Source organism: Neolamprologus multifasciatus, chromosome 12 (genome assembly GCF_963576455.1).
Source record: "Neolamprologus multifasciatus chromosome 12, fNeoMul1.2, whole genome shotgun sequence".
NCBI classification, from domain to species: domain Eukaryota; kingdom Metazoa; phylum Chordata; class Actinopteri; order Cichliformes; family Cichlidae; genus Neolamprologus; species Neolamprologus multifasciatus.
The window spans coordinates 17,548,449-17,561,431 of NC_140450.1; the positions used below are offsets into that span (position 1 = coordinate 17,548,449).

Genomic DNA, 12,983 nt, shown 5'->3' on the forward strand with positions numbered 1-12,983 from the left:
CAGCCCTTCTTCCTTTCACTTTCCCTTAATTCTTTTAGTTTCAAAAGTTTTCTCAATGAAGTCTTTTAGATAACTGAACATAACTGAACTCACGAGCCAGAAGGAACACCTAAGCACCAGAGTCTGGTGTGTGTATGGACGGATGGATGAGTGACTGACAGAGGATAAGAGCCTGAAGGGACTATGTTTGTATATAATATGTGAGTGTGAGTGAGAAAGAAGCAAACCTTGCGTGTGAATGGAAGCATATCTCATGTGTTTAGCAGCCTGGTTTGATCTGCAGCTCTGTGTGTTTTTGAGTGTGTTTATAAATCTGTTTATGCCTCATTAGATATGCATTACCTACCTCATTACAGCTGCAGACCCACCACAGCTAATGGAAACAGCTCCCTTAGCTCTCTTGCAAGGTGTTGGCATTGTGCGTGCGTGCGTGCGTGCGTGCGTGTGTGCGTGCGTGCGTGCGTGTGTGTGTGTGTGTTCATTCATGCACTGGTACCTTTAGCTTCAATAGTTCTTTAGTAAATAAATCAATAGAATATACTGTCTATGAAGTGGAGCCTGTTCTGTATTTCAGAGAATTACAAATATATCTTTGGCCTACAATGTTGAAGACATTTTATTTCATTCTCTTTATTGCTGATTTTAAACACTGTTGAAATAGTCCTGTTGGGTTAAGTTTAGTTTCACAAAACATAATGTAAATGTCCTTAAGCCCTAATCAATGTATGCAAATATACATCTTAAAAAAAGAACAACTGGATTTTTCTCTGCTCATTCTATAGTTTTCATAGTCATCTTTGCTTCCTTCCTTTTCCAGAGACATATTTGTTTTTTTCGGCACATTACTGCCACCTGTTGATTGGTAGAAAAATGGCTGAAATTTAAATCTTGTCACCCTGGTACCCATGAACATGCATTTGTGTCTTTGCACGTTTAGAGAAGAATAAACAAACAAAAAAAGGGTAATGTCGCCTTCAAGGCCCCAAATTTTCCCAATGATATATTATCACTCCACTTTTTAGGTGTTTGGTTTATGAATGGATAGACTAAAAACATTGTACAGATAAAAAGTATAACTGTGACTCTATGTGTATTAATTCTGAATATTTTTCCACTCTCTCTTCAATTATCCCCTTTTTCCTTTAAAAGAAGACACCAAGACATAACATCACAACTGTCGTCCCACCCTGCTCAAGAAAATGCTGCATACCAGTGGTCCGGACAACAGAACACAACTCAGGGTCAAACCCAGTATGGCTATAACTATCATCACATCGATCAAAGAACTGAAAACCAGTGCACCTATCCAGCCTTTGTAGAGAGCAAATCCAGCCAACAGCAGGATGCCACTGACGTCTATGCCGAGTTTACAACTGATGCCACGGCTACAAAATACAGATACGAGCAGACTGAGAACTATTTTGAAGCTGGAGATAAATCTCCAAACCACTTGAGTGACACACGCTTCAGGTGTCAGGACACAGCTGAAAGTCAGTATATAGTTGCCTCCACCTCTTTGTGCACTTCTGACTTCCAATACTCTCAATATCCAGCTAACAGCCAGGGTCAGTATGAGTCTCAGTCAGACCATGCTCATTATCAGTCTGAAGGCAAGCCTTTCTATCAATCAGATGTCCACACTGAGACAGAGGATCACGCACGGTATGTGCTGGAGGGATATGTTCATTTTCCCCTGTCAAGGTGAGCTTTCATTTATATAGACTCAGTCAGCACATCAGGTTATTTACTGTGTAAAACCTCAGTTTTTACTCTTTTCTGGAATTTAAGCTGTACTACTTTCATTAGCTAAGAGTCAGACCCTTCTTATGTCCCCTTGCTTAGTAAAGATTTTCTATCACTGGTCTTTTTAAACAGACTAGAAAAAAATCACATGCAATGTTGTTTTGAACCACAAGGTGGCAGCATAGATTAATCTTGTAGTTCTTTTTTTAGTGGTCAAAGCAGCAAGGCATTCTTCTCATCATTCTCTTTACTAATTTTTAGGCTAAATGTGTTTTTGCACTAAAAACCATAAGAACTGGAAAATGAAAATGGTCCAGTGGTCTCAAATTTTGTTCACTACTTATAACCCAAATCTCACTCCACTGCACTTGTATAAGGCATTACAAGGATCAAGGACATTGCAGTATTATCCATAGGAAGAAAAGCATAATAGTTCCAATGTAAAGAGTGACTGCACCATATTATAGGTTTTATACATTTAAAAAATGATTATATAAGCAGAAATGGGGTCATTTCTAATGTACAGTTAGCAAAATATAGTCCTTTATGTACATATAGTAGTGAATATGTAGATAAATATGCCTCTAAGGGATTTTTTATGTGGTGTTTTTAAAAAACAAAAGTCAAGTTGTGTAATCAGTCTCTAGGTTGTATGCATGTGTTTCACATGTGGCTGTGCATGCATCCTGTTCATTTGAGTATGTGTGTGATTATTGCAGGTCAGTTTTTTCATAATGGTTTGTGTTTTGCTCCACTTTGTAATTCTGATAATGTGCGGCCTCTTTGGGATACACAGCTCTCCCCTGTCTTTCATTTGGTTTGTGTGCCTGTGAGTTTCCATACACGGACAATAGGCTTTTCAATAATCAAGTGGTCATGTGACTTGATAGTGGGGAGAGAGGTTCAGTCACTCGTGTTCAGAGAAGACAGGTTGAGGGAAAGGTAGAAGCCCATAAGATGGAGTTTTCTTTAAAGGGAAAAAGAAAACCTTTTGCACGTCTGTGCATATAATCATATGTAAGTGCTCTCTCTATGTTGCTTCTCTCTATTGTTAGAGGCCTTATTCAAATCAGGGTCTGTTAGAGGGGCTTTAGTTTAGGGAGGGGGGAGCTTCCAACACTGCTCAGCATTGTTTCTTCAGCCCACACGTGCAGCCTGGGAATGAAGCAGTGAGTGCGTTTCTCTCTGTCTGCTTTGTCACTTCTAAATTATTTCATGTCCTGAGTGAAACAAACACATTTTACACTCACTCGGATTCAGTGTCATGGGAACAGTTAGTGCTTTTCACTATATAGATGATTGTATTTGGCTTGTTTGGCCCAATACTTTGTGTAGTTGTGCCTCTGGTGGCAGTAGTTGTAGCAATGATAATTTATGTTGTGGCTCACTATTGTATTTCTGAGCCTGTGAGCAGACACTCCCAACAGGAAGTTGGTGCAGCTGGGATGATGATGAAGATGGCATCCAATGAAGACGCTACAGATGACATGGAAAACAAAGAAGGTAATTAAACGTTTGCATTGTTTGTGTGATTTTCTATAAATTTGATTGTACTGTGCACAATTGCATTTCTTTATATTTTACTTCTGCGGAGACAGACAGTAGTTCTGAAAACTTCAGAAAAACTTTCTGAAGTTTTTCTGTGGACATTCACTGCACTTTCACTTAATTTCAGTCCCCTCATTGTACCTCATCATTTTCACAGGGACTGTTTGTTTGTTAACACTTAACACTGACTGAATCATTCATATTAAATGATGTCTTCATTACTTTGTTACTAGCAGCCCTGTCACAGAGGTACATAATCTGCCCCCATTTCTTTAAATAACAAAGTTAGACGGGCTTAAAATGGTATTCTGTGCCAGCAAGGTGAATCACTTATAACCTGTTAAATGGCATGGTACCAGAGAGGAGAGTATGTCGGTTAGTCAAACCTCAGACTGCTTGGGAAAAATTTTCTCACACACTCAAATATCCTTGCAGTGTTTAAGAGCTAGTTCAGTGTTCAACCCCCACAATGAGCACTGCATTCTTCCTCGTCAATCTATTTATTCTGTTGACTCAGAAAAGGCATTTAACTGCATCCCACGCAAATATCCTTTTGGGGTGGTTCAGGAGTATAGAGTATCTGGCTCAATGCTAAAAGCCATTTAATCACTTTCAACCAAAGCATTGCCATCAATAAGACCATGGTTCTCAGCCTGAAGAGAGTGCCCATTCAGATGGATGGACAGACAGACATCAAAAGGATTCTTCATTTAGGAGGATTTACCAAAGATCCTTAAAATTAAATTTTTGTTGATTTAAAATAAATAAATAAAAACATTTATTTTCATAAGGTGTTCATATGATAATCTATAAATGATCAAAAAATGAAGAGTGGGGAAAAAAAACCCTTATAAACAAATGACTTTCTCTGCACAGACCAGCCCTCCTCAACTGATATATCTGGCGGGTCCAATCAAAGGAGAAAGCTGGCAGCTCCACCGATGAACGTGTCCCTGGACCACAGTGAGGGGTCTCTTCTTTCAGAAGACACCCTGGATACAGAGGATGACGGCTTGGATACTGGGGATGACCTGGATGTCAACTTAGATGACTTGGACACACCTGACGAGGCCGACTCACTGGAACTTAATAAACATGGTGACAGCAGACACCTTCTCATTGGAACAGCCACAATAAAAAAATACAAAGACTATATTTTACAGGCTTTTTACAGCATGCAAATTTTTACAGATAGGAGTTAAGGGTAAAATGTGAAAAAAGTAAAGACACAGCTTGTCAGCCTCATGTCAAAACTACTGGCCCATCAGCTCTCCATTATATGTTGTCTATTAAATTAAAATCAAACTGTTAATATGTATTTGATTCGATCTTATGTCACCTCAGGGGACTCAGAGGAGTCCGTTTTGGGTGCCGGAGCGGCATCAAGAGATCCAGGCCACAGAGCAGCAGAGGAAAGCAGGCTGTGGAGGAGCGTGGTGATCGGAGAGCAGGAGCACCGCATTGATATGAAGTGCATTGAACCCTACAAAAGAGTCATTTCTCATGGAGGTATGTAAACACAGCTACGACAGCTTTCATTTGATAGCATTGGATGAGCCTCCCTTGCAGTTATCTTGCTGTTTCTCATCTTTTTAGTTGAATCATACAACTAAACTGTGTGTGTGTGTGTGTGTGTGTGTGTGTGTGTGTGTGTGTGTGTGTGTGTGTGTGTGTGTGTGTGTGTGTGTGTGTGTGTGTGTGTGTGTGTGTCGCTGCATTGGTGGCTGCAATGAAGACAAGCGAGAATATCAGCCCTCCCTAAGGTTTCCCCTGTGCTTTGATACAACTTTTCTGCTGAATAAAACAGACGTTATGACGGTGTAGATGTTAATAAATAATGTTAATAATGCACTGGGTCAGTGAATTAGCGTTTTACTGGCCTATGTGTAGTTTTACTTGTCTGTGGAGGCAAAAAAAAAAAAATCTGTCTTCATTTTAATATCATTTAATTAATTAAACTATAAAACTGATAAAAAAAAAATGCTGTTGAATTATCAGTCTTTCTGTGTGGGGCATAATGTAGTGTTGTTTCATCACTAGGATGCTCTAAGAGACGTTTCTACTGCAGGACTATTTTTAGTGGCAAATGTGGATGAAATGCTTTTGTTTACATGGTGACAACTGAGTGCTATGAAGTTGTAGCTTAAATGAAGCATTGAAGCAAAAAAAAAAAAAGGTGCATCAAGGATTTTTAAAAATAATTATTTGTTTTATTTGCATACCTCCAAATCACAACAACAGTTGCATCAGGGCACCTTATATTGTAAGGTAAAGACCCTACAATAATACAAAGACAACAGAGACAACCCAACAATCAGATGACTCCCTATGAGCAAGCACTTTGTGGACAGTGAGAAGGAAAAACTCCCTTTTAACAGGAAGAAACCTCTGGCAGAACCAGGCTCACGGTGGAGCAGCCATCTGCCCAACCGGTTGGGTTAATAATCTTTTTTCTGGGCTACATTTGATTATTTATTTGATTATTTATGTTGCAAGATTAATGCTAGTTTTGATGTTGCCTTTTATATTTGTAATGTTTTTACTGTTTGATAAATTGCTGTGAAAACTTAAGGAAATTATGTTTTATAACATGTTTTATAATATGGTATATGACAGTATGCAGTATGCTTTTTTTCTACTCGTATTTTAAATTTTGTCTGATTAGATCAACTGTGCTTAAACAGTATGTCAAAAATGAGAAAATAACAGATTGGCAAGATAAATAGTTTTTAAAGGTGTCACCACGTTTTTGTATTTGTGTGTATTGCTGCAGCTTTTTAAAGTATTAACTTGGTGCCTTTGGGTGAAATAATGGTAATATGAGGGACTGATCCATATGGTCACAAAGAATAGCCACTTGTTTCTGTTCTACCAAAGTTCCCCGGCTTTCATTCAAAATGTGTTTCTGGTTAGCACCTACACATTAAACTACTAAAACATTATAAATGGCTTCAAGCTCACACTGAGGCCTGTGGGACACTATCAGCCACTGAGACAGTACACACATGTTTTTATATATGAATATTTCATACTTTCAGGCTGCCTGTTTATTTAAGGGAGATGAACATTAGAATACATTACAAGTCTAATACATTAGGATTGTACATAATAATATTATAGATGATAGATTAAATAAATAGATTTTAAGTAGATACTTGTAAATTTTCTTAAAGTCTTATATGTTGAATTGAACTATGTGATCTATTCCCAGTCAGTGCTGTTCTCCATGCCTGTCTGACTGTACATGATGTTATTAGCACAAACACTTTAAAGGTGATCATTTAGGACTTCAACAATAATACAGACAGCAATGTAGTTAAACATCTTACAGTTAATTTTATTGGGAATTAACTCAAAAAACAAACAAACGTTTGTCTCCTATTTTTTGCATCATACAGGAAAGAAGCATCAATATCTGATAAGAAGACTTATTTCTTTTTTTGTTTTTGTTTTTCAGCAAGCGATGAATATCTCTAACAAGTTGATTTGTTCACGTTTTCACATCTTAATTTTTAAGGGAAATGTGCATTTTGAGTTTATACACTATATGCATATAAGGCGACCGTCTCCTTTTGCAGTATTTTTGTGTGGTGGGTTTTTCTATGTCTTAACAAAAGGGGAACAAAGGTGTTGAAGTTAACCTAGGATGATTTCACATGATCTTACTGAGGTGATGCGAAATGAAACATGCATTCTTTTTTTGGCGGGGGGGGGGGGGGGGGGGGGTGCTGGAAACGCTTGAAAAGGGATCTTGAAAGTACTTAAAAAGTGCTTGAATTTGACCCTGAAAAAGGCATATGAACCCTGTAAATCTTTCAAAACACAAAGGAGAACTTCTTGCTTGAAGGCGTAAGCAGAAGCATTTGCTTGCCAAGGGTGTTTCTGTAATTTGGTCACCAAATACTGCTGATTCCTGTGCCTGTGGGACAGCCGATCTACTGTGGAACATTGTCAGCCATGAGATGCCTATGGGCCAGGAAAAAGCAGTGTCAAGTTTCTCCCTCTGGTTGATCTGCATAAATATTTTTGCCACTTTTCCATATCAAGCTAGGCTTGATGAAGAAGGCTATGGGCAAAGTTAACTCATGAGGCTTTCAATACCTTGCTGGAAACATTTCAAGGGTTCAAACAAACTCTCTCAACAGCAGAGTTCAGATCTTGGGAGGTGTTCAAGTGGCTCTGTAAAAACCTTCTGGGCATCCACAAGTATCCTGCATACAAGGAAGCAGTACAGCATCTGCGTGATCTCTACCAGAAACTGGGCTTCGCATGTCATTGAAAACACACTTCCTGCAGAGTTCCATAAAATCTTGAGTGATGAACAGGGCGAGTGTTTTCATCAGGACATTCAGTTAATGGAACGGCGCTTCCAAGGTTTAGGGAATGAGAGCATGATGGCCAGCAACTGCTGGATGCTGTAACACAACAATCCAGACAGAGTATACATGAGAAAATCATATGCTAAGCCAGGGGTCAGCAACCTTTAACACCCAAAGAGCCATTTGGACCCGGTTTCCACGCAAAACAAAACAAAACAAAAAATGCCGCAAATACTTTTTGGCATCTAAAATGAAGATAACACTGTATATATTGTTTTTTACCTTTATGCTTTGTGTGAACAACTAAGGCGTGTTGCTTACAAAATCCATGAAGTGCTACAGAGAAAATTACATTTTATTTACTGTATGTAATTAACACATTTTGAACTCTTAAAGAAATATAACAAAAGGAAAGACACCCAGCTGAACTAAAATGATCCCTGTAGCAAACAAAAACTGTTGTGAGCCGCCACCCTTATATCGTCTTTGGGCTTTTGGAGCCTTGACCTGACTTTTAAAAAATAATTGGAAAAAAGCACTCTGCTGCTAAATGATGACAAACAGATATTTGCTAAATTCAGCCTAAATATGTATTTTACCTGGTTAATGTGTGTGGCGGGGCGTGGTCTGCAGCGCCGCTGCAGGGGAGGCGGACGCACCTGAGCGGCACCCGCAATCACGCCTCGCCGCCTTAACGTCTGTGCCATCTATGCTATAGTTGGTGTATGTCGGGCTGTGAGCTGAAAAGCTACAGCCGGCTGTGTGGGTACAGCTACCGTGTGTGAAAAGTGGTCAATAAAGAGATGCTGAAAAGCATGTTGATGGAACATCGTCGGGTCTGCCGTGGTATGTTTACGGGTATACCGGCTTCCACGAATGTGACGCTTATTTTGAGCGATGAAAAAAATCATAGAATATAATTTTATTTTTATATTTATTTAGGCCCTATCACAATAATCTTCCAATTTAGAAGTTAGAAGTTAAAAAAAAGAACTAACATAATCAAAATACACTTCAGCTAAATACTTCTAATTTATTTTCCCAAACCACACGGAGCCGCACTGTAAGGACTAAAGAGCCGCAGGTTGCCGACCCCTGTGCTAAGCAAAAACCTAAGAAAAAGTGGTAGTCGACTGACGCTGATCATTATATCTATGCCACAGTGTGTGTCTATCTGACTTCGCACTGAAAATATTGAAACAATTACTTGATTGGTGCATGCGGTTTAATAAAAACCGCATGCAAGTCCATTGCAAACTAATATTACACATAATTAAAAAGTTGATGTAACTGAAAAGAAAACTAAAATCAGATCTGAAATCAGAATGAAAGCTAGTTTAGAAAAGTGTGTTGGGGTTCCTGATGATTACCAAAAACTTAGCTGTGTAATCAGAGTTTATCAGATGTCAGACTAGACTCTTGTTTGGCTGAGACTGAAAAAGTATAAAAAGTGTGAGAAGTATAAATATGTGATGGGGTTAAGGAGAGGACTCTTTCTTATTGATGGGAGGTGCCAAGAACTTTTTCCTGAATGTTTAATAGTGAGGGTCCCACTCACATTGACCCATGTGTCAACCACAAAAATAATAATAGTAATTGCTTTTTTAACTGATAGGCCTTGAATTAGTTATAAACCGGACAAGAATGTTAGAAAAATGATTTGTATTAAAGTTTTGAACAGGTGCTCTATGATTGATATGTAACATGATAGTCATGTTTGTGTCTCTCATGTTTCAGGTTATTACGCTGAACAGAAAGCCATCATTGTGTTTGCTGCATGTTTCCTACCAGAGAGCAACTGTGACAATTACAATTATGTCATGGAAAACCTTTTTCTGTAAGTACATTCAAAAATGACCGTGCTTCTGAGTTAGCGTACGCTGGTGTGTCTTTCTGCCGCTGCTCTCTGTGTGTAGCTCTGTTTTTATGTATATCACGCCCGTGTTTCATCTCCTAACCAAAGCTTCTCACATGTCATTGAAGTGACGAAAAGAAAACTTTGCTACAGTCATATGTCTAAAATGTCTAAAATAAATAAACATGTCTAATCCACTGTATTTTGTTCTCCTTCTCTTTGTAGATATGTGATAAGTACACTGGAATTAATGGTGGCTGAGGATTACATAATTGTGTATCTAAATGGCGCCACACCTCGCAGGAGAATGCCTGGTTTTACCTGGATGAAAAGGTGCTACCAAATGATAGACAGAAGGTAATACTAACACAGATATGTTTATTGCAAATGTAATGCCGTAGTATATGTACCATGTGATTTCATTACAGATTATATGCATGTTAAGTTTTCATTGATAGTGTGTATTGTGATTTCTAAAAAAAACTCAGTTGACCCTAAAAAACACCTTTAAAATATAGTGAACTGATTAAATTGAAACTTGTAGTTGATCTTCATTGTGAAATTATTCAATTCAGTCTGGTTTAGTGTAGTTTATTAAAATCTCCGCAGTGCAGCAACCATTTTTCTGGCGTCATTAACCATTACACTTTGGCAGCGCACTACTCACGCTTGGACATATCGATCATAGCAAAACCAAAACAAACCGCACACACAGACAAAAACATTTTTAAAAGCCTTTTTAAGCCAACTTTAATTTAACACAAAGTCATGTCAAATAGATGATAGAGGGTTTTTTTTATAATCTACCTTTTCTGGTTTCTTTTGTTATCTGTCTTGACAATAAACGCATTATAAAAGAAAAATGAAAACGACAAAAATGCAGTCATAGATGTAAGGACCAAGTAGTTTAGTGTGATTAGGTAGTTGGCTGTAAACCATGAAAGTTCACAGCTGCAAAACAGCCACTACTTTAATATTTCCCATATTGAAATAACCTATGTGCTGTAATCAGTTTAGTTTTGTATAATTATATTGAACGTGGAGGTTTTCCAATCTGGAAATGCACTGGCTATGATTTGGTGACGTAACCATTGGGGGTGACAGCCAGCGATTGTGAAATGTGAAAGAAACAGTCTGATCTTCCTGCTGTTAATCCTGTTGCTAATGTGCACTATTTTCTTCTTTCAAAATGTTTGTTTTGTCTTTGTTTTCTTGTATTTTGTATAATCTTAGATTACTTTCTTTAAAGCGCTTTGTGACTCCTGTCTGAAAAGCATTGTATCAGTAGATATCAATGATAAGCTATAGTCATCAGTGCAATTGTACTGCTCTTTTGTGTAATTTCTGACTGTTTTGTCCCACAGACTGAAGAAAAACCTAAAGATGTTCATCATTGTTCATCCATCCTGGTTCATACGGACTTTGCTAGGAATTACCAGACCCTTCATAAGGTCTCAGAGTTGTAATTGCTATTTGCATGACTCTCCCAGCCATTGAAATTCATTCAGATTCATTTATAATTTAATTGCAGTCAAAGTCATGGAGATCTTCATTAGAAAGGATTATCATGTAGCATTTAGCAAAACCATTTTTTACTGTAACTCTTTTTGATTTCTATTTCCTTCAGTTCCAAGTTCAGCAGTAAGATCAAGTATGTGCATAGTCTGCAGGAGCTCGGAGAAATCATTCCTATGGAGTATGTGCATATACCTCACAGCATTGTCAGGTGAGCCAGCCTGTCATTAATATAAATGCCATTGGTTGTTGATCATGGCATTTAGCCAAGGACTTCGGAGGAAATAAATTACGAGTTTCGAACCACATCTTGCACATAATACATTGTTGTGAAGTTTCTGGGTGTTAAACTTGCCTGACTGGTGTTCAGCCCTGTTTAATTAAATTTACCTTTCTTTCATCTAGTGAAAACTGAAAGCCCGTCGGTTTCTGACATTTCTGTTCTAAACAAGTCAATCGAACTTTTTTCCAAAACTGGCCTTGAAACTAATCCACTCCAGCCTGTTGGATACAGTAAAAAATCAGAAGTTTTAAAGCCCCTTAAAGATATCACTCTGTTTTAATTGTATGATTTATTTTTTTCTGTACTTATGCCTTTGTTTGTTAATGTGTAAGACCAGAGAGCTGTTTTGACGGTATATACACTAGTAAATCCTTTGATTTACTAGTGTATACCAGATTTTCTGGAAAAACTGAAACCTATTCTTGGATTGCACTTATTTTTTCTTCAGGTAACTCAAGTTGCTAATCATCACTTTTAAAACTAGATGGTTTATTAAATTTGTAGTTAAACTTCATTAAATAAAAAGAAAGAGAAACAATTTACAGTTTGTTTGTATTTTTTATATTAGATTAAACCCCAATTAAACCAATATTTTTTAGGTTTAATTGGACGTTCTGTGGCCCACAGCCTGAAATGAGTTTGACACCCCTAGTGCAGAATAAAAGTCCTCAACGATATATTTAATGTGTGGTGCATGTGGCATTTCACAACCTTTATTGTAGTTGCAACTATGTTTGAATATTTATCTAAGTCTTCAAATACTCTTACTTCTGTAATTGCATTTTGGAGACAAATTGTTTTTTGCAAATCTACTCAGGAAACTCACTGAATTTCCTTAAAAATTGAAACCAACCAGTGCAGATTGTCATCTTAAGTGCTTTAGGCATGTTTACTAATTTTTCTGCCCAAAGGTATGACCAGGAGAGGAGTTTGAACAAATTTGCATGCACGAGGTAAACCACTTAATCTGCCTCTTTCTATGAGTTGGTTATGTCTAATTCTCCCTGAAAATCAAATCCTTCATTAATTTTCTCATGCTGAGACTAACCTTTGACTGACCTTTGACTGTCTTCTTATCCAATACAAAGGCACATTAAAAAAAAAAGCATTTTGATGATTGAAATATTGACTAATTTTGAGGCAAACTGTTACACCCCATGCATTGCAGTACATTGCTTTGACCTTGAATACTCTCACCTTTGAGCACCAATGCTTGTTTTTATTTTTATCAATTCATTTGTCAGTGCAAGTGTCGATATAGGCTACTGATCCCCAGCTTTTGCATGTCTACTGACAGTATAGTTGCTCAGTTAACATCCCTCACTTACTTTTGCTTTCTGACTTTCAACCTAATGCTAAACCAGACTGGACACAGAATTGCAGGACACAGCAGCAGAGTAAGTGGTAAGTACTCTGCTGCTCCCGTTTAACAGGAAATGTTCACTCCATTCACAAACATTCCAGTCAAACAGGATGCCAACACTCTTTAGAAGTAGTTCCTTCCCATAATGATCAAGTAGGCTGTTAGCTTTTAAACCTGCCCAGGTCCTTTTGAGAAAGTACTGATTTGTCTCTAACTACTGTTATAATTGAAATATTCCAATTCTAGTATATGCAAAACCTCAAGTATGGTAGAAATGTGGTAGAACATCCAAACACAACGGGTTAGGCTTCTGTATTTTGATTAAATATCATGGTTGTTTCTGACCTGTGTTATAAA

The 12,983-nt window shown here is 37.8% G+C and overlaps 1 protein-coding gene across 10 annotated transcripts in view; it reads left to right on the forward strand.

Moving 5' to 3' along the window:
* LOC146506730 (uncharacterized) overlaps positions 1–12,983 on the forward strand; it is a 45,459-nt gene that overhangs the window by 26,774 nt on the left and 5,702 nt on the right. For 5 of the 10 annotated variants that reach the window (XM_085179893.1, XM_085179894.1, XM_085179891.1 and 2 more), the window contains 10 exons: positions 1,150–1,701; positions 3,158–3,246; positions 4,168–4,389; positions 4,636–4,800; positions 9,348–9,447; positions 9,691–9,822; positions 10,830–10,916; positions 11,093–11,191; positions 12,175–12,216; positions 12,628–12,667. In XM_085179893.1, coding sequence (XP_085036019.1) covers positions 1,150–1,701; positions 3,158–3,246; positions 4,168–4,389; positions 4,636–4,800; positions 9,348–9,447; positions 9,691–9,822; positions 10,830–10,916; positions 11,093–11,191; positions 12,175–12,216; positions 12,628–12,664 — 1,525 coding nt within the window. In that variant the 3' untranslated portion in view covers positions 12,665–12,667. Of the gene's footprint in view, positions 1–1,149; positions 3,247–4,167; positions 4,390–4,635; positions 4,801–9,347; positions 9,448–9,690; positions 9,823–10,829; positions 10,917–11,092; positions 11,192–12,174; positions 12,217–12,627; positions 12,668–12,983 lie in introns of those variants that run through there. The other 5 variants (XM_085179900.1, XM_085179896.1, XM_085179892.1 and 2 more) reach the window with 4 other exon arrangements.